Here is a 23,082-nt window from a genome sequence, read left to right on the forward strand (position 1 = left end):
AGAGAGATAAAAATGCAGTAATAAAGGATCTTTAGAAATGTGCAAATGCACGATTAATCCACCAAAGCATGTTCCTTTTTATTGTTTCAGAAACATTCTAATTATTGCTGAATAAATTAATTTTGCACAGCTGTGCAAACAGTCTGTGTTGCAAAGTGTCTCTTAAATAGCCCTTTACAAACTTCCAGCATCCTGACCAAACTGTGCTCTGCCACCTGGTTTCTCATTCAGAGTACTTGCCTCCAGCAGGCATACAGGTGGAACAGGGGCTGGGCTCAGCTCCCAGACTGGACAAGGAGAGGAACCATTGTCCATCCAGGTGTTGGTGAACCTGGTGCCTTTCCTACCTTCCTCGCTCTCACTTGCTCTCTCCTCACTCTGGTTCTGTCTCTCACTTCATGCCTTCTCCTATATCTCATGATAGAAATTCACCCTCCCCATTGAGCTCTCTGCTTGCTCTGTCCCTCACCTGGCAGCTGCTGAGACATTGGCAATTTTGGATGCTGTGTTGCAGGTGTGTGTTAGTGGAGCTCTATTGATAATGGCATTTGAACACCTCACCTGTGAAAAGCTGTTTCACTGAATATATTTTCTTTAGTGAGACTTTCTGTTCCTGAGAGCTGAATTATTTCTTTGACAACTTCAAACTTCCCATTGTAACAGGCACTGAAGAGGAAGCCAGTACAGAGTTGTTAGCAATGCCAGCCTTCCCACTAGCCCCAAACCCACTCAACAGCTGCTCTGGGGCACTCACAGGTGTAGGGGTGTGTCTCCGTAGATATTCACCACGTGAGGCTGCACTTCGAAGCTGCTCTGCAGTAAGAACTTCACAATTTCATGATGCCCAAATCGAGAGCAGAAGTGCAGAGGAACATGATCTTCATTGTCCTGAGCATTCACTGCCAGTTGACCCAGAAAGAGACCACAGAAAGGATTTTATACTTAACACAGAATATTTAGTAAAGCTTTGTGTGTTGTGCTTATACATTTTAAAACCTGTTGCTAAAATATTTATGGACCTATTTGTTTAAAATTGAAATTTCTGTGCCATCTGCAGTGCAGTGTCAAGGCAATCTTCTGGACTTGAGACATAATTGCTTTCTTCCAGCAGCAATTGAATGCTTTGAGGAAGTTTTCCATGAATGAATCACAAGTTATAAATGACCCTTACAAATGGCAATTGTGAAGCAAAAGGAAGATAACAACATCAACATGACTGGGAACCTCCAGGCAGCACAGAACCACTGGCTTAGCAAATATTAGCAAGCTATTCTCAGTGTGGTTGCATGGAGCGGCCCCAGAGGATCCTTGATCTGCGAGTGGGAATTGTGTGAGACTTCCAGCTATCTTTGGCTACATCCATGCCAGGGAGCCTTCTGCCTGTTTATGGGGTGGGCAATTGCATTCCAGCACCAGAAATGGGTATCGAGGTACCTTACATGGCTCTTCCTTCATCTATCCTGTAGGGAGTGAAGAAGACACTGGACAAGGCTCTAGGCAGAGTTCTCCATTGTTACAGACACCTACAAATACTGTTTTCATTATCTGAAAAAGGTCTTTACTCAGCTTGAAAGACAGCATGTATTTCTGTGATTCTCAGTGTATTTCTTCCTGTGTTTAAAGACAGAACAACCATAACTAGTTGATTTTGTAACTGATAGAAATGACAAACCCAGTCTACTTTGTGTGACATTTAGTTCAGCCTTTGCACCAAAGGCATCAGGTCTTTTAGGCAGTTTACAAGAAATGAAGAGACTACTGTCCATTAGAGGTGTCCTAACCTGCACTCCCAGGCTTTTACACTGACAAACTTACAACTCTGACAAACATCCCTCAGGAATATCTTTCCTACAGCTAAGCCTCCTCAGTACAGAGATGAAACTAACCACATTCTGAGAGTTTGTCTTCTCTTTGATTTTCTGTGAGCACTAAGAGCAATGAAAATTAAAATAAATCCCCATTTTAAAACCTTTCTGAAATAAGAAAGGTACAGTCCTGTGAAATGCTGGATTCTGTTTCAGGCCAAAAAAAAGAAAAAGTAATGCCTGTAACTGTAATTAATCTTGTGGCCCACGAACATCATTATCTGCTCCTGCTAACCTTCCTAGCAGTCTTGTATATAAGAACTAAAGAAAAGCAAACTCTTTTTCTTCTGTATTCTAAAATAATTCTTCACTTTATAGATTCATGTGACATGCTGGCCTTTATTTTTTATTATGATGTGGTACCAGGCATTCTGGTACCATTTTGCCAGATACATTCCGAAGTGCAGTAAATAAGAGGGGAATAAATATAAAAATTTTATAATGATAAATGTCAGCATTTTACAGTATGTCCCCACAGAATGTCCTGAAGGACATCAAGGGCTTCAGTCTACAACACAACAAGGTGCAAGGTGGAGCAAGTATATATATCTCCTTTATACATCCAGTTGGAACTGATGTCAAATGCCTGCAAACCATTTCCTTTGGCTCTAGAAGGATCTGTAACTACACAGTGGGATGACTGGTTTTGTTTCAATTGATAGTTTTTTGATTTCTAAATGAAGCACACCAGGTACACTGGAATAGTTTAAAAGAAGGAGAAGTTTACATTCAAAACAAAAGATAATTGGTCAAAAACACCTTTGAAAAGTATTATGGAGAAAAAGTACATCATATTGATTCAGGAATTACTAAAAAAGAGTATAGGAGAGTTCTTAAAATTGAGATTTTTTTATTAAATTGAGGATAGAGAGTATAACTGTCATGGCAGTCAGGGAGGTTGCCTTACAAGTAAATAGTAAAACTGAGCAAATGCCAAGTTCTTGCCTGTGAAAAAAAAGGAATTCTGTAGAAATTATTCTTAGCACTGAGACATGACATTGGTAGAAAGTAACAGGTGAAACCATGACCATAAGTGAAAGGATGAAAAAGGACAGTGCAAGAAATGTGCTTGAAAGAGCTTATGGGATTTCTGAAAATACAGAGTTTCTTAGTCCTTCCCCAGATTGTTTATGCTAAAACAAATGATGGGATTGGCATGTGGAGAACTGGCAGCACTTGTAACATTGGTTTATATGTGGGCCATATGTAAAACATGGACATTTGCCATGACACACAGAGGCAGCACTTTTCTATTTTTTTCTCCTAATTTGTGGTTGTTCTGAAGAAGAACTTTGGCCATTGTTAGGCTGCAAATGTTCTTTATTTCAGCAGCATTCTGACCTTTTCAGCCTGATTTGGTGGTCACTGCTTGTCTTCAGTCACAGTGGTTTTGGAGCTGACTAACGAGTCAGGTTATGTTAAAAGAAATAGTTCAAGTTTGTGACCCCAATTACTGGTCTGCACTGAACACTGTCAAATTTATTCAGGTTCTTTCCCCAGTTCCTTTCATTCCTGAGCATTGAAGACTTGTTCCTCTGCTGCTGCATTTATAGCAAGTTTCAAAGTGTGCTGCTTTGAGAGCAAAAGACTTCCCGCTTCCAGTCTCCCTTTTCTTTTTCCTGTGCTGAAGATTCTGATTTTAAAGAAAAGGACCTGAAATAGTGCCCCAGATTCTTTCCTTTTGGAATAAACTCTCTAACGGAGAGCAAACCTCCCACTGCCTTGTTATGGTGGGTGAATGTCTCTTCTTTCCCCTCTTTTTTTATAATTATATCAGCTCAGTGCACACACATTGAGGCAGCAACACCCTGAGCTTGTACTGACAACAGCTCGTACAGATCCGACTGTGCTGCTTCCCTCCATGTTTTTTACTGTGTGAGGAGGACGTGTGACTGCAGGCAGGATGCACAGAGAACATCATAAATTGATGTACTACAGAGCAGTACTTTTCTGAGTAATGTACTGTTCCTTTCAAAAAAAATTTCTGTCTCTTACTCTGAGGATAACAAATTAATTTCCAAATATTTTTAATATTGCTCAGTATTTCACAGAATCATAGAATGGCCTGGGTTGGAAAGGACCATAAAGACCATCCAGTTCCAACCTCATGCCATGGGCAAGGACATGTTCCACTCAACCAGGCTGCTCAGAGCTTCATCCACCCTGGCCTTGAACACTTCCAGGGATGGGGCAGCCACAGCTTCTCTGGGCAACCTGTGCCAAGGCCTCACCATCCTTACATACCACAGGATATTTTTTCCTTATATCCAATCTAAACCTACTCTCTGTTAGGTTGAAGCCATTCTTCCTTGTTCTATCACTCCAGGCCCTTGTAAATAGTCTCTCTCCATCCTTCTTGCAGGCTCCCTTCAGGTACAGATTAGAATCTCCACAGTAGTAATCATAATATGCATAAAATGCGACCTCTAAGTTTTAACATTTATATGGCTTTGTAGAATATGTCACCACTGTGTGTGACACAGATGTCACAGCAATGGAAGAGTAAGACTGGAGTGTGGCACATTTTGTGCCTTCAATGCTACTGAAACAGCAAAAGCAGAGGGCACCAGCTGCACACTGACATCAGTCACAAGTGAAAATATTTCAGATTGCAACACATGCAAAATATACAGCAATGAGATGTAATGTCACAGACTGACATCGCTGTGAGGCCACCTGGACAAAGAACATGCAGACTCCTGACCCTCAAAGAACACCCAAGGTGGGCTGAAAGACTTTTGTATCTGTCCAGCCCATCACGTCTCCACATAGGCACTCTCTGATAGCAAATACCCCACAGTGAAGAGTATGAAATTTGTGCAGCATAATAAAGCATGTGCTAAAAAGATCTCATTTTCTGTGGAATTTCAACTTCCATATGAATTATTTTAAATTACTTGCTTCATAATTTTGACTTAAAACCCTCCATCCGTATCTCATTCACTAGTTCCCTGTGCACTGAAGTCACTTTGACTGCAGATCCCCACTCCATGGCCACATGTTCCCTGCTTGATGATTGCCTCAGGAGTGAGCCATCTCTGTATATTAATCTTAATTTTTTTTTTCTGCTCCTCTTTTTCACCTCTAACTTATTACTGGAAACAGAGTACATGTGAGATGACAAACAAGCAAAATTAAATGAGAAAAACTCTCCAACCGCTGTTTTTTTTTTCAGTTGCCCAAAGATGATACACACACACACACACACATACACACACATACATAGAGCAAGTGTTAGGAAATGAAGACTCTGTCTATAAAACACAATGTTAGAGCTGATTTTTAAATATCTTTTCTTACCATCAGCTTTACTTCCCTCTTCCATCAAGAGCTTTGTGATGTTGAGAAAGCCTTTGGCAGCAGCCAGATGGAGAGGTCTGTCCCCAACTTCACCACTTGCATTCACATCAGCTCCGAACTTCAGTAAGAGGTGGGTTACCTAAATATTTGATAAAGGTTACTTAAAATATCACATGAAAATAAAACTTTGAGAAAATTAGATACAGTATTGCGTTGGGTAATACTGCATGTGGGCATGTCTATAAAGTTAAAACAAGGAGAGGAGATTCAATAGAGGATTAATTTTTAAGTTACACATTTATAAAAATATTAAAATTCTCAAAAGCAAGCGCTCATTCATTCTCTAAAATGTCCTCTATGGTGAATGGACACCAAACACATTTGTTTGAATGACTCGTCAGCATAATAAAGGAAATGCCCTCAAAGTCCCCAAAAGCCAGAGCTGTGGCTCCTGCCTGATTGGTCTCTTATCCCAGAGCCCCTCGAGCTTTCAGGATCATCTCACAGGACTGTGGCTGTTCTGCAGTGGCTTGTGGCACACAAGCAAACTAATCTCAGCCCACACAGGAGGAGTTTCTTCTGGATCATGACATACACAGATATGAAAGCAGCACCTTGGGAACACGCCCATGGCTCACTCACACCCCTGTCTCACCCAGCACAGAGCAGAGTGTTCCAAACATCAGTGCATCTGCACCCTCTGCTTTCAAAAGCTTTTCCTAGACAACTCCTCAATGCACTCAAAGTAACACCTCACTGGAATGGAAAAGACGCTCTGCCTAGAGGTCATCCCTTGGAACTTTAGAACACCCCAGAACACAAGGTTTTTAGCCAAAGCAAGGCACAGGGAATGACTTGCATAAGCCAAACAGACCCATTACCACAGTTCATATGAAAAAGCTGTTTAGGGTTGTGGATTAGCCACGTGTCAATTGTACTGCCCAAATATACAGAAGAAAGAGAGCTGAGGGTGTCAATGCCAGCTTTGGTCAGAACTCTAGACTGTGTTTCAGTAAGTCTGTCATCTGTGTGAATGGAGCAAGCTCAGCTGCACTGATCATGTGCACAGCACCTCAGGGAAAATCATGCTCTCTAAATGACTATTTTTTTCCACTAATTGAACAGTTTGTGAGTTCCAAGGAAAATTGGTAGAATTGCCATTTAATTATTTCAGGGAAGTGATATTCACTTCCTTGGAGAGGTTCAGAAAGCACAGTCAAGATTCCTTAGGCAATCTCTGATACATGGGGTGAATGAACAGCAGATGAAAAGTGCCACCAGGCACAAGCCTGCCCATCAAAGCTTGCTAGAGAATGCTTTGTTTCGAGGTCTCAGGGGTAAAACATCAGTTTTTGCTGGGGTCCAGTACAGAAGATGGACGTGCAGAAATTTCTTGTTGATATTCAGACTTGCAGGGCAACCAGAAATGTTTAGTTATGCAGAGTGTAACTTCAGTGTATGAGGTCTTTGCATGGAACGACCCTCTGGAAAGTAAAGCAGAAACATCTAGCACTAAACCTATGGATGCCTCGGTGATCCCCTGCTCAAGTGTCTGAATCCCGCCTTAGTTACCTGCTCGTGGCCATAATAAGCAGCAATGTGCAGGGGGGTGAAGAACACAGCATCCTGCACATTCACATAGGCCCCGTGCTGCAGGAGAATATCCACAGCCTGCAAGGAGACCAATAGAAAATTCCAATTAGAACGAATATATACATATATATATACACACACACACACACACACACGTGTGGTCAGCTGGTAAAACAGGACTTTGAAACCTCATGTCACCAGTTTAAAAAAAGTCAAAAAGCTCCAAACAAGCATATATAAAGGTGCAGGGCTGCATACTGCATGTAAAAGTGATTAACTTACAGTACTTCAACTGAACACTGAATGTCACTGATGCTTTACAAATAAACCTGAAAATCGGTGTGCCAGTAAAAATACTGATTTATGAAGTAAGAGACACAGAAATGACTGTCTGGATTTTCAATGTTTAATTTTCTTTTAACCATTATGAACAAAGAGCTGTAAACACATCAGAGTTTTTAGACGTGAAAATGTCCCACAAAATGAAACATCCTTTTAAATTTAAGTGTGTGAAAGTAAATCCTCAAACATAATTCCCTAAGCGTGTAAAGATTACTTTGTATTTTACAAGAAAATAGCTCTTTGGCTTCAATAAATAACCCTAAGTGTTTTCTTTCAAATTTCTCCCTTTCTGGTCCTTCAGGAGGCCCATGTTTTCCTAGACATCTATGAACTCTCAAGTATTGCCTTGCTGCACAGCTGCCAAAATAGAAGCCCGAGTGAAAACACTTTGGGCTCTTCACTGAAGCCTGAATAAAACCACTTTGGGTTCTTCACTGGAGCCTGAGGACTGCTCATTTTAATGAAGCGTGAGGGAGTCTTCGGGCACACGAAGGGCTTGTGCCAGGGATTATTTCAAAAGTTCTACATATCGTTTTGAAGAATGCTAATTTTTGAGTCTAATGATTATGACCACGAGTCACCCACAGTACAGCGAGGAATTGGGATCCACCTCTGCCCTGACAGGAAGGACTGACAAGGATGGGGAAGTGGCTAACTCCTGTGTCACACTGTGTGTAGCTGTACCTGTCCACAGAGACCCCCCCTGAAGATGCCCAGAAATGCCAGCTGTGGTGATGCACAGGTCTGTCACCTGCTCTCTAGATTGAGACCCCCAAACCATGTCACACGTGCAGCAACAGGGCTAGTAATTTCAATCCACATCACTCCCAAGTGCTCAGAGAACACAAACTGTTTCCAAGCAACATCAGTGTACAGGGATCGTTCCTTTGCACAATTTAAATCAAAATAATTTTTTCCACGTGACTGCCTGAATACATTTGCTGCATAAGGTCTGTCCCCCAACATATTTAAATATGTCCATTTCCCATTAGTTTTAATCATCTCTCCATGGCATCAGCTGTAACCCTCCCTGGAGACAGCACTGCAGGGCCAGGTCTGATTATTCCCAAGGACGGAGGTTCTGCGTCCTCCTAGGAATGCTCTCCATGTTGCACCACTCTCATTGTGATCCCCTTGCCCCTTTTATATACAGTCAGAATTTCCCTTGCTAAATCTCATGTGCATTGACATCCTCTTGCTGTGGATCTTAAAGAGGAGTGTAACTGCGTAATGAAAATCTTAAGAAAGATCCACTGAGATCTTTGGAGAAGCTGCTGGCCCTTCTCTCAGCTGAAGGACAGCTCAGCAACAGGCACTCACTGGATGGGTGTGAATGTGTTCAGGTAGTAAATAAAGAACACCCTCAGTTATTTGGTTAACACAAGTGGTCAGTTAACACAATTAACTTCCCCTACTGGGCTTCTCATGGGCAGTCAATTTTCAATATCCTGGTAGCTTGGTGGGCCAGAGGTGGGAACATAGACCCAGTTAGCCTGGAATTTAATGGTTTAGTGGCTTTCAAGTGATTAATTTCAGACATTTTTCAGAAAATTAACATCATAAAACTGAAGTTGTAGCTGTTGGCTCTGAAAAGAGATGTTTGGACCTGTAGCTTTTACATGAATATGGTTGAAACTTCTTTGGATGAGTTTGATTTTAATTTAGCCATTAACTGTGAGGCTCTAACACACACAGGGATGTCATCACAACTCCAGTCCTCCTTATTCGCTTTGGAAGCTGGAATTCAAAATTTAGATTCCTCTACGAGCTTCAAGGTGGATCTTTAAGATGAAAAAACTGTGTTGAGCGAAGTGAATCCACCTCTGATGATGAACATAAAACCAGATGAATTTTGACACATTTTCCAGGCTGTAGCAATGGCAGCCGTGCTTGCTGCTTTGTGATCTCCTGAGAAATGGAATTTTGTGTGCTGCATTAAGCAAACTCCACTCAAGTGTAAATGATGAGAGGGGTACAGAGGCAGGCTTGATAGTCTCTCAGACAAGATATCTTTCTAGGAAAGAAAAAAAGGAGTCTTAGAAAGCACTGAAAGCTGTCATAGGCATCACAGGTAGGGGGGGATGATGGGGGATGTGCAAGGATAGAAATACTTCAGAAACTAAGGGGAAAATTTCTGATGCAAAAAAAGCTTTGAATTCTTGCAGAAGGACCAAAAAAAAAAAAAGATCTTTCTCCTCAGGAGACAGGCTGTGAGTGAAGGTGCAGCTCATAAACCAGGGGACATTCCCAAGCTGCATAGAAAGAAGCTGGATGGGCTGGTCATGAAGGCAGCTGGCAGTGTCCTGGTTGGATTCACTGTGGCACAGGCTGAAGAACCAGGGGAACAAGCACTCCCCTTTCCCTCGCACAATTAATCTTCAATTCAAAATGATACTTTGACTTTTACTTCATAATTTTTCTTAAAGTTCTCTTATGAAAGGTTTATTCAGATGCTTTCTGAACATTCAAGTCAATGATGTTCACTTCAAATACAGTTATTTAAGCCACTCTGAAGGTTAGAAGGAGTCAACATAGTAAAACATGAGACAGACGTAAGGACTTTGTGTTTTGGACAAGGGCAAGGGATAAGAACTCCTCTAAGAAAACAAGAACAGTGATGACTGACTTTTTAGAAGACAATTTCAGCAATTAAGGCCTTTGCACAGTGCTAGCCTCTGTACAGCCATACACTGAAATATCTACAGAAACCCTGAGAAGGGATTCACTCCCTTTTCCCCAACAGGTCCTTGGCACACACACACTCACAGCCCAGGTCCTCAGGTGTGCAGATACAGAAATGGAGTGGCACTGGTTCATCCTGCCTATGACCCTTCATTCAGCCCCCACATCTGCAGGTCTTGCAGTCTCAGAAGGACAACTGTGATTTACAACGTGAAATAGGCAGTGGCCTTGGCTTTCCAAGGTGCTAACATTGGACAACACATAAATGTGGATGAGGCACATGCATTATTTATTTAGCAGTGACCTCACTGGGCTTGAAACATTTAATATTTTCAAAATAACAGACTTAATGAGAGATTTATGGAACTTATTTGCCAATGTTTCTAATATGGTCACCCATTTCTTTTCTAATTTTTCATTAATTTTTAATTCTTCCCATTGAGAACTGCAATTTTCATTAACAGGTAAAATCAGCAGACAACATATTTTTGGTGAAGTAAAATACAGCCCTAAGTCAAAGAATATGAAATATTTAATACACCACACTGGCTCAAATGAGATACAACATCCCATTGACACCAATGCCTCGTCCCAGAGAACTGATCACTTCAGTGATTTCAAGTCTGGTGATGAAGCAGAAGCTATAGACTGACTCTTCAAGGAAATGGGGAAAAAAGAAGTTTTTTACTCAGTTTTCTCTATCTTTGTCCTAAATATAAGTCAGTTGTCTCCTGTAGTAAAAATCTATGTTGCATAGATTGAGGCATATAGCTCTGCTATTTATTTAATGGTATAAATAATGATTTACCTTATTTAAATTAAGAAGACAATCAAAAATTGATTTCCTTTTTCTTAAATTTATTCTAGTTATTGGGGGGGTTGAAATAATTATTTCATATTTCCATGAATATTAATGAAATTGTGAACAAAACAAGCTACTTAATCTAGCAGAGGAGCTTCTAAGCTGAGTGGAAATTTCACAGCTATATAAAGAAGGAAAGCAAGAGCTTGCACTTGGACCATAAATCCTCAGTCCTCAGAGCAGCAGATGAACCAAATGAGTTATACAGAGTCCCACTTCATTCATGGAGATGCTTCTGATACAGATCTGATCATTCCCAAGGAAGAAATAAGGGACATTTCAAAACCACTCATACTTTATTTCTTATGAAATTAATGAGCTTATCCTTGTGAGGTTCTGAGCACCCTTATTTCTCCATAACCTCAGCAGAAACTCAGGACATGGGATCAATAGCAGACCTGCCTTTGGCATTTGCAGGAAAAAGCCCAAACATTTTAAAAATTACTTGAAACCCTGGATCAGAGAAGAGCACTTTGTACTGCCCACAGAGGAGACAGTAAATACCCGTGAACAAGACCATCCCAGAATTAACAGCTCCACCACCATTCCACACAGAACTATTAGAATCAAAGAATCGTTAAGGTTGGAAAAGACCTCCAAGATCATCAAGTCCAGCCTCTGATGTGGTGGCTATGGAGGTTCCTTACCTGTGTTTTAGTAAGGGGACACAGAAGGAAGGATGTGCGTTAGGCCAATAAGAGCTGTGTGTGCACTGGAAGGGAATGGCGGGATGTCCATGGGCTTGGGGGTGTGATGCTACAGCACAACCCCACTGTTCCACTCTCTCCCCAGCCTCACTGCTGGGTCGACATGCCATCAGCCTCCTCCCTGTGCCTGGGGAGCTGACCTTCCCAACATGAGTGGTAACCCTGCCCTGCCAGCACATTCCCTCATCACCAGCTGGAACTGATGCTACAGATTGATTTGTTCGATCCATGATGGAGCTGCTGACTGGAGCACCAAAAGTTACTGGCTTTTTAATGGAGTTCCTCACCATGACCACTCATAAATTGTCCTGGCCTTCCTTCAGCTTGACCTTCCTCAGACACACAGACTCCCGGGTAATCAGGACCATCACTGACGGTGACTCTGCTCACCCCTGTGAGCTGGGAAGCGCAAAAAGACCTACTGGATTTAAATAATTTTGGAACTGCTTTGAAGGCTGCAAGGTTAAGCCAAATTTACCAGTATCCTCAGTTCCAGTACTTAAAAATAAATTCTCAGTATTTATTTTTAAAAATGAATAAATTATACTGAGGGAGCTGCTGCTAGAGTGACAGAAATGAGATGGTGTGTGAAATGCCTGAACTGAGGTGGTAAATGATAAGAGAACTGATACATGACTGACAGCATGTCTAGAAAGGGAAGGGCCTGATTACGGGCACCTGGGGAACCTCATTCTCTCTTCCTTTCTCTGCTCCTCATAGTGAGAAGTCTCCAACCCATAGAAGACTTATCACTATGGATGTCTAAGATTCACACCATACTCACCCTGGGAACAGCTTTCTCTGCACTAATCCAAAGTATAAAATAGATCTAAAACAAGAACCTCACCCCTTTCTGAAGTGACAATCACAGAGCTGTGAAGCAGAGCCTGTGACACCTGGAAGAGGGAGTAAAACTCTTTTACTCTGATTCCTTCACAATCAGAAAGAGACAGTATTTGGAAGACTCTCTCCATATCCAGGTTCAGAAACCCTGACATGTATGAGTGAGTGTTTCATCACGTATCTCTTGGTTAACACTTCTGATATTTAGAAAACAGCACTATCTATTCCCAAGACTTTAAAGACATTTATCAAAAGGCAAGAGATGTACAAACAGATCTGTGTTCTTTGTACGTGTTTGTTCAATGCAAAAATATATACACAGATGTGGTTTTCCCAAAATGCAGAAAAAGTTAAATAAAATCCATCTGTACTTAAACAGCTCTGAGTTTTGTTTTGAAAGGCATCAGTGTAAAACAGAATGACCTGCTAATATTAGCACTCACCTGTATAAGTCCTGTACAGCAAAGAGAGACGTACCTTGTGGTGGCCGGCGATGGTGGCAACGTGCAGGGCCGTGAGCGCTCCATACCCGACCTGCTGGATGTCAGCCCCGCCATGCAGCAGTGCTGTGAGCAGCTCCACGTTGTCCTAAACGCCACAGATTTAACCCACATCATTTCTGGGACACAGCTCTCACAGCTGAATTGAGCAGGACCAACCTCGGCTTCCCTGGCTGTGACACTGCTGGCCGTGATGGCCAGGGGGCCAGGGGCTCGGGGAGCATGGAGAGGGGGAGAAGGTTTGTCCCACCACCAGACGTCCCTCCTGCTATACTAAAACCTGTATCTTAAAAATGCCTTGATCCTGATTTTATGGTGGCACTGGACAACTCCTCTATCCCGAGTTGCATTGCATGATTGAATCAGTAATTCCAAAGCAGTTTCCCACCCCATGGATGACATTGCAAAAGCACATGCTAATTCCTGTGCACGGGCTCTTTATAGGGCATTTCCCTATGCACCATAAATGTGAAATTTATATTTTCACCAGAAGTAACAACTACTGAGCTCAGACAGTTCAGACAAATCAGCTGCTCAGTTCTGATTTCCTGTCATCAATTTCACTCAAAATAATTAACCTTATAAGCTGCCAAGTGCAGAGCTGTAAATCCATTTCTTGTCAGCCTGGATGGGCGCAGCCCTTTCAGCATCAGAGTTCTGATATGCGATTTGTTGCCTTTAGAGAGAAAAGTGGAAAACAAAGCCAGTTACAGGAAAGAAAGCGCAGATGAGGTAAGAAGCTCCTGTGTGAGTTTGAAAGCAGAGAATCGAGTAGTGTGACTTTTGACCTGAGGCAAGACATAAAATATATCCTGTGAATCCTTGAAATGAGGTTGATGGAAACATTTCCCTGTTGTCCAGGACAGCTGTGGGTCTGGTCATGTAGTGGCTGCTTGTTCACACTTTAACAAGGATTTGGTAAGGGTAGTTGAACTTCTAGAGAAACAGCTCCTCCTCTAATGTCTAGACCATGCTTCAAAAAGCTCCATGGACCAGGAGGTGCTTCCAGAATCTCTAGTTCCTCAGACACTGAGCAACTTTGCCCTCTCAGAATCGGAGCACTGCTGTCCCTACACACCATCCTTACAGGGACAAGTCATTTCGGGTCAACATGGCAAGTAGCTTTGCTCTGACCTTTTGGATGCACAGTGATCATTTCAATAAATGCATCTGCCTTCTGAATCCTTGAAACAGTAACCAAAGACAATGTTGGATCTAGTAGTTCCTCGCCCTCCTCCAAGTGCTCATACAACTAATTAATAGTGTGTGTTTTCCTAAACTTCCTCTCAGCAACCCCACCAACTGATGTGATCCTTGGACAGGATCTTGTACTCTGAAATGATGAGTAAAGATCCACTCAGTTTTCAGCGGTTCAAAATCAGGTTTATCCTCATGGTAAAATCTAACTAAGACTGAGCAAATCACTTATACATGTCGTTAGTCAGTACTTTGCAGCGCTGAAACCTCAGGGTTAAATTCTCTTTGCCTCTCTCAGACAATTTCTGCTAAAAATGGTATAACAGGAGTAAAGTATGTGCATGAACTAATGACTCGCTGTGGATAACAGAGCAGCTGTGTGGATCCAAGTGGAAAATCCCACCATTAGTGTGTTTTTATGAACATCCCAGAAGAAATCTTGCCTTCTTTTCTTATGTACTCTGATCTTCTATCTGCCAAAGCCCTATAAGCTGATATTTGTCACTAAAGCATTTGAGTTATTCTTTTAATCTTTGTGAAATAAAATACAGGTATTTTCATTACACTAGAAAAACTGGTGGTGTAAGTATGACATAGTGTTGCTACAACAAGGTCACTGTCCTGGAGTTTGTGCCATGCACAGAACCCAGAAAGGTGGAGCCATGCTCTGTGATGGGTGTGGATTAACAAATGCATTTAGAAGCAGTTTTGACTGAGGTGAACACCTGTAGTAAAACATGCTGCATCATCAACCAGAACTTTCCTTAGACTGAAGAATCAGCTGTAACAGGGCTCAGTGTAACTCAATTCAACCCCCTGGCAATGCAGCTCAGAGTGATGCCGAGAGATTCTCCTCCAGCTGAGAAATTCTCATAAAATACAGTCCTCCTGACAGCTATCAGCCATAAAAAAATCAGTAATCATCCAAATAAACTATTTAAGCATCCTGTTTCAGATACCTACCCCCACATCCACAGCACAGGTGGAGCAGCGAGAGCCCGTTCTCAGTGCGGTAATTTAAATTGACTTTGCAGAAGGCTTCATCAGAGCTGAAAAAGGGATTTTACAGATGATTACTGCTCTCATCCTTCACCACAGCTTCTTGCATTTAAGAAACATTTAAAAGATAAATCTCAAAATAATTTTTTTGAGACACAAGCCTGAATTTATGCCCAGTTCACAGTTGTTTCAGTTTGTTTTCTTAATGATATTCAATTTTAATCATTAGAGTTCCTATAAACTGGCAACATTTTCATGTTTTTGTGGGAAAATATGGCAAGGAAAGTTTTATATATTCAAAGCTGCAATTAAAAGGCCTGTATTGAAAATAAGAACTAGCTCGAATGACTGTGATGAGGGCCCAGCTTTATCCAGGTCTCCTCCTAAATCCTTCCTTTAGACTTCATTGCTTCATTGTGTTTTAAGGAAAAGAAATTCTGATAGTTTATTATTAGGGTGGCCTTAGTGAACCGTTGCACGAACAGCTGTGAGACACAGGCACAGAGTAGGGACACCTTTTACCCAACAAGTGCCAGCGCCATGCTACTGATGTGTTGACTCTCCACTATTTGAACTGTTGTTTTATTTCTGCGGCACTGGACAATTCCCTCTGACCTGTACATGCGTCCCCTGAGTACAAATGGGAAGCTGACAACTTGTTCTTCAGCCAGGGTTTGTCACTTCTGTAAGGTTTGCCTTCAGAGCAGGGACTTTACCAGCTACTTGTTTCATTTCTATCAGGGAAATGACCTTCCTTGACTCATCGCCCAACTACCATCCAGTTTCTCAGTCCTGAATTTTTTAAATATAAGGATTAACGAGAAGTTTTCCAAAATCAACCACTGCTGCTGTAGAAGAGTTTTTCCTATAGACAAGAGGCCATATTTGGATTTTAGATATTCAGAAGACTGGAGTGAACTCATTCCCCATGGGTGAAGGCAGCTTTTGGAAATGAAATCACTGACTGATTCCTCAAACCTGACTTTCCACTACAATGTCATCAGGATCATTAATTCTCACTCCTTTGGTGAGAGGAGCAGGGCTCTGTAGCTAAGGAGAAGAGTTTGGCTGACATTGAGACTTACCTGGGCCCGACTGAGCTGAGCTACCAGAGCTCTCCTAACCTTGAAAGGAGTTTTTAATTTATTCTTATGCCTAATTCAGTATTTAGCATTTCCACCATATACTCCCTTGTTTTGCTTATCTAAAATAAAGAGTACTCTGATTCCAGTTTGTTAAAATGATCACTTTTACTGCTAAACAGGGGTAAACTGAGGCAACTATTTAACTAGAGCATAGCCAAAGGGGTCAGCACACTGCAGAGAAAGCCCAGTGGTTCAGACTGTGATAGCTGTGGCAGCTGAAACTGAGCACAAGGAATAATTTATATTGCTAGGTTGGTTTTCTGAGCTTATGATTTATTTCTGATTAGAATCCCCTGTTTTCTCAAGTGGTTTTGAGGTCTGAAATGATTTGTCTGATCATTTTCTCAACTTATTCCCAGTCTGTGAGCTGGATGTTTGTTGCACTGGAGCTTTGCAGATAACGAACACACCAGTGTGTTACTTGGTTGGGTGAACCTGGTTGTGAGCACGTCTATCCTGAGAAAACCATTCCAATTCTGAATTTGAATCCACTGGTTTTGTATTTGTTTACAGAGTGAAACTTCAGCAATATTCCTGGCTGCAGAAACACATTAGCAAAACTGAAAAGTGCACAGCAAAGTCAGACATCCCACTAAAGCTAACTAATTTCAAAAGCATATAGGTGTTTATTGTAAAACACTGGCATTAACAGTCAGTAGCCACTAATTTTGGTACTCTGCTGTGGGGCTCTGCCCAGCATTGTGATGATGTATTCCCAAAAATAGAAATAAGGAGCATGCATTCCATACATGAGAAACTCCGTCCATTAAAAACACCTGAAACCGAAAATACTGTTTGATAGCAAACACTTATTTGAAAGAAATTAATAAACAGGTTCACAGAATATTTTACCTAAAAACATGCTTCAACTCTGCCAACTCCTTTTCTTTGATTTGCAGGTCGTCCTCCAACCTCTCTGTGACTGTGACATAGGATTCACTGACTTTCTTCTTCCATTCATCTACAACAAAAACTCCGGATTGACAAAACACTTCAAAACACACAAAACCCAGAAACTCATATCATAACGTTCCAGTAACCAAACCACTTGATTTTTAAGCATCCAGTTGCACAGTTTCATATATATTTCTATTAAATTTAAAATATTACAGCTATTAAACTGTTCCTGCTGAGCCAATGCAGACACATACACACAGATTTCAGAGACAGCTCATATGTACGAATTCTTACAAGAAATATTTTAATATTAAATAATATTTAAGAGAAAACTTAAAGCTCAGGTTGCATTTGTTAGCTTTTATTTCCTAAATAGACACACAGCAGAAAATGATTGGAAATGTAAAAGTTTTCTTAATGAAGCATGAGTTAAATCAACATAATAATCTAAGTTAATATGATCTTATATAATTCCTCAAAGAAATTTAGTTTAGTAGCTTTTTTCCTTCTTTCATAGTCTGTATCTGAGTTAAGTCAAGAACAATACCTGAGCCTTGAACTCAAGAGTAAAGCAGCAATGAGTTATCTCCTGAAATACTATTTGCTCCTTGCCGAGGGATGGGTGGCACACTGCCTGTAAAAAAGTGACATTAGTTACCCGTGCAAGTCTGGGTTGGTCTAGATTTATAATTTCCCATTTGTCCAATATATCTTCTTTGTTTCAGCAAAGTTCTTGCAGTAATATGATTCCTTGTTCAGGAGCAGTGACAGTCCTGCTGAAAAATACTTGTGATAGTCTCTGGCTAAAAATAAACCCTGTGCCAAGAGGAATGTCATGCAACAATGGCACAGAGCGATACAGCCCATGCTGTCCACTGGGCTAAAATAATAGAAACACCTACTCAGCTTGCTTAAAAATCTCTTGTCTATTCCCACACAAACACCTGCCTTCATTTGTTGAATGGATGAAATTAACAGTTAAAACTGGTGGGAAGTGGTAATTTGGTAGCTTGTAACTCATTTTGTGGAGAAGAGGGAATTTAAGCAGCTAATCCCAGGTGTGCTGTGAGGATATTCAAGGGGTGCTGGGGGTCCCCAGCTCAGAGAGGCCAGGGATGATCTCAGCTCACAATGTATCCTGACACAAGGGGTGGCATTGGAGTATCTGGGTATGGTCTTTAGGAATGCAACATATAAGAAAAGTGAAATGTAAATATACACACCTATATTTATATATTTTAATATATATTTATATATATACATTTAAAGTGTTTTGATTGACTTTGGCAGCTGTTCTGTGTGTGAGTTTTCAGTTTTCTCTGAATGATTTCAGGCATGCAGGTACGTTAACAGAACACACATCTATAAAACCTCCTGTGCGCTGCATCCCACTGTAACAACCTCAACAGCTCCTGGCACTACGAGCTCATCCCTTTACTCACACAAATTTGCACATGAATCCAAAGATCTATTTCAGAAGAGTCTGAACTGCTGTGACAATGTGCTCTGTGACATTGACCAAATATTTGCAGAAAGGCACCAGCCTGGCAACTGATCCCCACATACAGTTGCCAAACAACTGGGAGAGCTGGGGATATGTTCCCAGGCTGTCAGGGTGTCCCCTTTCCCACGGTGTCCCCTCTGCCATGGGATCCCCTCTTCCCTGGGACCCCTCTACTGAAGGACTTTCCTCCCATCCAGACCAAGCCAGCTGTGACAGGAACAGGACAGACCCCAGAGCCCCAGAAATGCCCTATTCATTCTGCACAGAAAACGCAATTTAACACAACAACTTTATAAAGTGTGAAGTTTCCATGAAGAGACAGATGAAATGATTTTTTTTTTTACAAGAAGTAAATACCTTGCATAGCACTGGTATTCTTATACCATTTCATTCATGAAAATATACCAAAAAACAGTCATCAGTTTCCATATCATATTTTTACTCACTCTTTGCAGACCTTTGTGTGGGTGAAGATTCATTCGTGGGGACGCTTGGGGAAGGACCCTGGGAAGGGCTGATCCCGTCAGCTGGCCCTGCCAACACAGCAGCTTTGCTCACACTGGCAGCAGGTGAATTCCTGGAGCATTCACATCCTCGGCTGTGTGAAGCAGCTGCAGAATAATTGAAACTGGGGGGGGTGGGCAGAATAAAAAAGAATAGTAATTGCAGAGCCTGTTTGCAAACAGAGAAGATTGAGAAACTGTGCTGTTTGTGAGGGCAGTTTGAATGAACATCTCCACAAGAAGCACTAAAACATCATGAGCAATGTTTGTAAGCAAGTAAATTCTTCAGATGTGATGTTTACAGAATACTGAGCTGTACAAATTTCTTTGATTAATTTTTATAAGTTTTATTGCAGTTTCATGTTTGGAATGTGTAGCTATCATGGCCAATCTTACAGCAGAAATGTGTACATAATTCTTTTCCTGTTTCTGGTTTTAAATGTCCTTCCCAGGGAGGCTTTACAGAACAAGTCTTTTGAAATGATCTTTATTTCAAATCAGTTAGAACATATCCACAATTAGAACATTTCCATATCTATCCTTTACTTGGAGAGGCTCTACATTGCTTCTATAAATTTCAATGCCATACTGGTGACATTCAGATACATCACAGGAAATGAAAAGGGCACTAAAAGAAAATACATATTTATAATTCATATTTCCATTATGAAGGAACACTGTAGCCCTTGTAAGGGAGCAGGTGTTTGCAGTGGCTCCTCCATGGCAGCAGATGAACAGAGTGTACAGCATAACAGCTCTGCTATTTTTGCTCTCACAACACCACAGAGGCCTTTGCACGGGGACTCATGTTCCACATGTGCAGAGAGCAGAAAATGAAGCTCTTGCATTCGAGATATAGGAACGAGAAGAGGCTGGAACCACTGAACTCCAGCACAAACACCCTGACAAGGCATGAACATTGTCTGCAGATCCAGCTGATCCTTGGAGCTTACTTCCTTTCGTCAGCTCCCCAAATCCTTCTGGCACAGATTCCTCTCAGCTGTTCATTTTTATTTCAGCTGCCTTCCCTTATGCTCTTTTTTAAGTGCCCAGTTTCTCAGATTTCAGTTTCCTGCCCCAAAGGTCACTGAAATAACCCTTCAGATTTCAGACAGTAGGGCCAAACCTCTGCTCACCACGGCGCGTGCTCAAAGCATTCAGGGAAATTACTGCAACATTGTTCATTATGAGCCCTATTATTGCACTACACAGAAAATCTAATTAAATAAAGCAAGCTGACATGAATAAAATCATTAACAACTCATCTTGCTTTGTTTGAGACTGTGGAAGGCTGAGTTGAATTTCGGGATAGATGGAGCCAGGCAATGATCTAGAGGACATAACAACACTGTATCCATCTGGGAAACTCAGTGAGGCTTAATCAAAATCAAGCTCCAGGTTTCAGTAGATGAATCCTGTCCTCAGAAGGTCCTGCCTACCTAGCACTGTCAGCGCTGCATCCTTCATTACTCAGACTGGAGGAAAATCATGGGCCAGGATGCCGTGATGGTCTTGTTTCCAGAACCCAGTAGTGGAAAACAGCAACCAAAAATTACTGTGATCTTGCTGTCAAGGTTTACTGGGTAGCCTTGCACAAGTCTCTCAATTTCCTTGGGACATGTTTATCCCAGTCGGTCGCATGAGAAAATTGTTGTCATCTACATTAACAGCAGAGTGTGGAATACAAACATTACCTGGAGTTGTAAATACAATATGGATAAAATACATACATGGATTTAGAACATCAAACACAGATTATTATTGTCAGGAAGGGTCTGGTCTGCAAGCTTTTTGATTTTAATAAGAGTTTGATCATAGTATAACACAGTCCTTGCTGTAAGTACTGCAATTTGTTATATTTAAAAACGTACGCACTTCATAGAGAGCTACAAAGAATTGCAGGATCACAGAATCATTTGGGCTGGGAAAGCCCTCTGAGACCATCGAGTCCAACCATTCCCCCAGCACTACCAAGGCCATCACTAACCCATGTCCCCAAGTGTCACATCCAAATGGCTTTTAAATCCCTCCAGGAATGGGGACATACAGGAAAGAGTTCCATTAAGCAGGGGATTCATTCAGGCTCTTGGATTTTGGTATGAGGCTGATACAGGAAACTCAACAGAACCAGCTGCTCTCCATAGCATTTCCTCCAAATAGTTCCATAAATTTTCTAATCTCCAACTCCACAATGATCATTTTATTGAGAATAAGAAAGACCACCAAGGATGACAGATGCATTAGAAATGTAATGGGCAAATATACGCTACCTGTGGCTCAGTAGAAATTACTGGAAGCTGATATATGTAAAAGTGTTTATTGTCAAGTGTGGAGTCCAAGAATGTGTGAATATGCACAGACAGAGCCCTGTGTGAGACAAAAACACATGGAAAAATAATTAATATAGCTCTGTATAAATAAAATATAATTTGTAATGATTTTCATATTTTATGTTACACTTAATTGCAGTTTAAATATGAAAAATGGTACAAATCCAGATATTTCAATACCTGTGGAGTAAATCCATTAAGCCTGCTGACATTATCCAGGTCTAATATTGATCAAAATGCACCTTCTAAATTTCAGGCAAAATATTCAGTGTAAGAGGAAAGCATGAGGTGGCATAAAGACTTAAATCAGTGCAACATTTCTTACCTGGTAAATTTTTAAAACCTTTGCCTTGAGATCTGAATGTTTCATTTCCCAGTAGGTGATTCCCGATACCCTGCTCTGAGCTGTTCTTGGGGCTGGACATCGCTTGCTTCACAGCTTTGCACAAAAAGCTCAGCTCACCAGGAGAGGAGACCTGAAACAATCCGAGCGGTGCCTCTCCCCTGTGCCCTCAGTGGGCTGGCAGAGCCTGGGACACCCACTGGCCCCAGGGCCAGCTGTGCTAGTCGACAGCTACCACCAGGATAAGATTCCTGTGCTTTTTTTTATCTTGGAATGCACACTGCTCCCTAAACCACAGCAGCTGCTGCTGGCCCAGCCTAACTCAACCTTTTCCAAAAGCTGTTCAGTCACTGTGCTTTTCCTCATTCGCTTTTCCCAATGCTTATGTGCCAGAAGCAAATCCATTTCCTATTTATATCCAGATTGCTTTCGCTAATGAAATCAATGCACGGTGCTTAGGGAATTCAGAACAAATGCAGCTGTAACAGTTAAAGTGGATAATAGCGTTAAAAGGATGCATTTTGCTGTTACTAAAAACCCAGAGAGCTCTCCTGGCAGCACAGCACAACCCTCAGGGAAGCCTGTGCAGAGCAAAGTTTGTTCTCCAACTCAAGGTGCAATGTCTGTGTCAAACATTTGTTTCTCCTAAAATGTTTTGTGTAACAACAGATGAATAGATCATGCAAACAGATGACATGCAAACCACAATTCCATGCTCTATGACTATTTTTACTTTGTGACTTTATGCATTTATCTTAGACCCGAGTGTTCCCAAGCCTACTGCTGTTTCCATTGTTTCCGTATTTCATAATGACTTTTAGAACCTCTGTTTGCTCAAAAGTTCTCCTTATTTCTTTGAAGTCAACCCCAGCAGTTCCCAACCTCTACATCTAGCTCCTTTGCCCATCTAGCTTCTTGCCCAGAAGAAATCCTCAGGAAAAATACTGTGTCTCTTGGGAGGTTTCTTTATCAACGTGGTAGAAACCTGGTGCAGGTTAAAGCAGGGTGGGTAATGCTCAGGAGATGTTAACACTGCTGCCTTGTAGACGGCATAAAAAAGGTGCCATTTGGGAATTCAGTCAGCAGGGACATAAACACTGACGTCATGAAACATTAAATAAAATATGAAAACCCACAGATAAATGCAGGAGATGCATCGTGTTTGCAGTCAAATCACACTTACACTGCACAGCATATTTTTAAAAATAGCAGATTTATCTGTTTGGAGCTGGATCTTGGGCACCTAAACTAGAAACAAAAGGACTTTATTATTATCTTTATTAGCAGAGAGTGGAGAAGGGGAAGAGGGAACAGACACTTTGTTTCTCTGAGGACACAATGCTCACAAATGTGAACCTGTCCCATGTTGGCTCCACCGCCCTGCAGGAGGGTCAACCCTCACTCCAAGGCCTCTCACAGTTCAGTCTAGAGAAATATAAAACACAGGTTTTCATGTGGCACACATCAGTC

At 41.4% G+C, this 23,082-nt stretch overlaps 1 protein-coding gene across 2 annotated transcripts in view; it reads right to left on the reverse strand.

The window, feature by feature from the left end:
* The window catches only part of LOC135418962 (serine/threonine-protein kinase TNNI3K), a 43,179-nt gene that overhangs the window by 15,331 nt on the left and 4,766 nt on the right, over window positions 1-23,082 (reverse strand). The window contains exons 1-9 of one of the 2 annotated variants that reach the window (XM_064664861.1): window positions 17,591-18,378; window positions 16,888-16,996; window positions 14,855-14,940; window positions 13,273-13,370; window positions 12,672-12,782; window positions 6,738-6,836; window positions 5,166-5,304; window positions 755-899; window positions 562-666 (exon numbers count right to left, since the gene is read on the reverse strand). In XM_064664861.1, the coding sequence (XP_064520931.1) occupies window positions 562-666; window positions 755-899; window positions 5,166-5,304; window positions 6,738-6,836; window positions 12,672-12,782; window positions 13,273-13,370; window positions 14,855-14,940; window positions 16,888-16,996; window positions 17,591-17,630 (932 nt within the window). In that variant the 5' untranslated portion in view covers window positions 17,631-18,378. Of the gene's footprint in view, window positions 1-561; window positions 667-754; window positions 900-5,165; window positions 5,305-6,737; window positions 6,837-12,671; window positions 12,783-13,272; window positions 13,371-14,854; window positions 14,941-16,887; window positions 16,997-17,590; window positions 18,379-23,082 lie in introns of those variants that run through there. The other variant, XM_064664860.1, reaches the window with a different exon arrangement.

Source organism: Pseudopipra pipra, chromosome 9, assembly GCF_036250125.1.
Source record: "Pseudopipra pipra isolate bDixPip1 chromosome 9, bDixPip1.hap1, whole genome shotgun sequence".
Classification (NCBI taxonomy): Eukaryota; Metazoa; Chordata; class Aves; order Passeriformes; family Pipridae; genus Pseudopipra; species Pseudopipra pipra.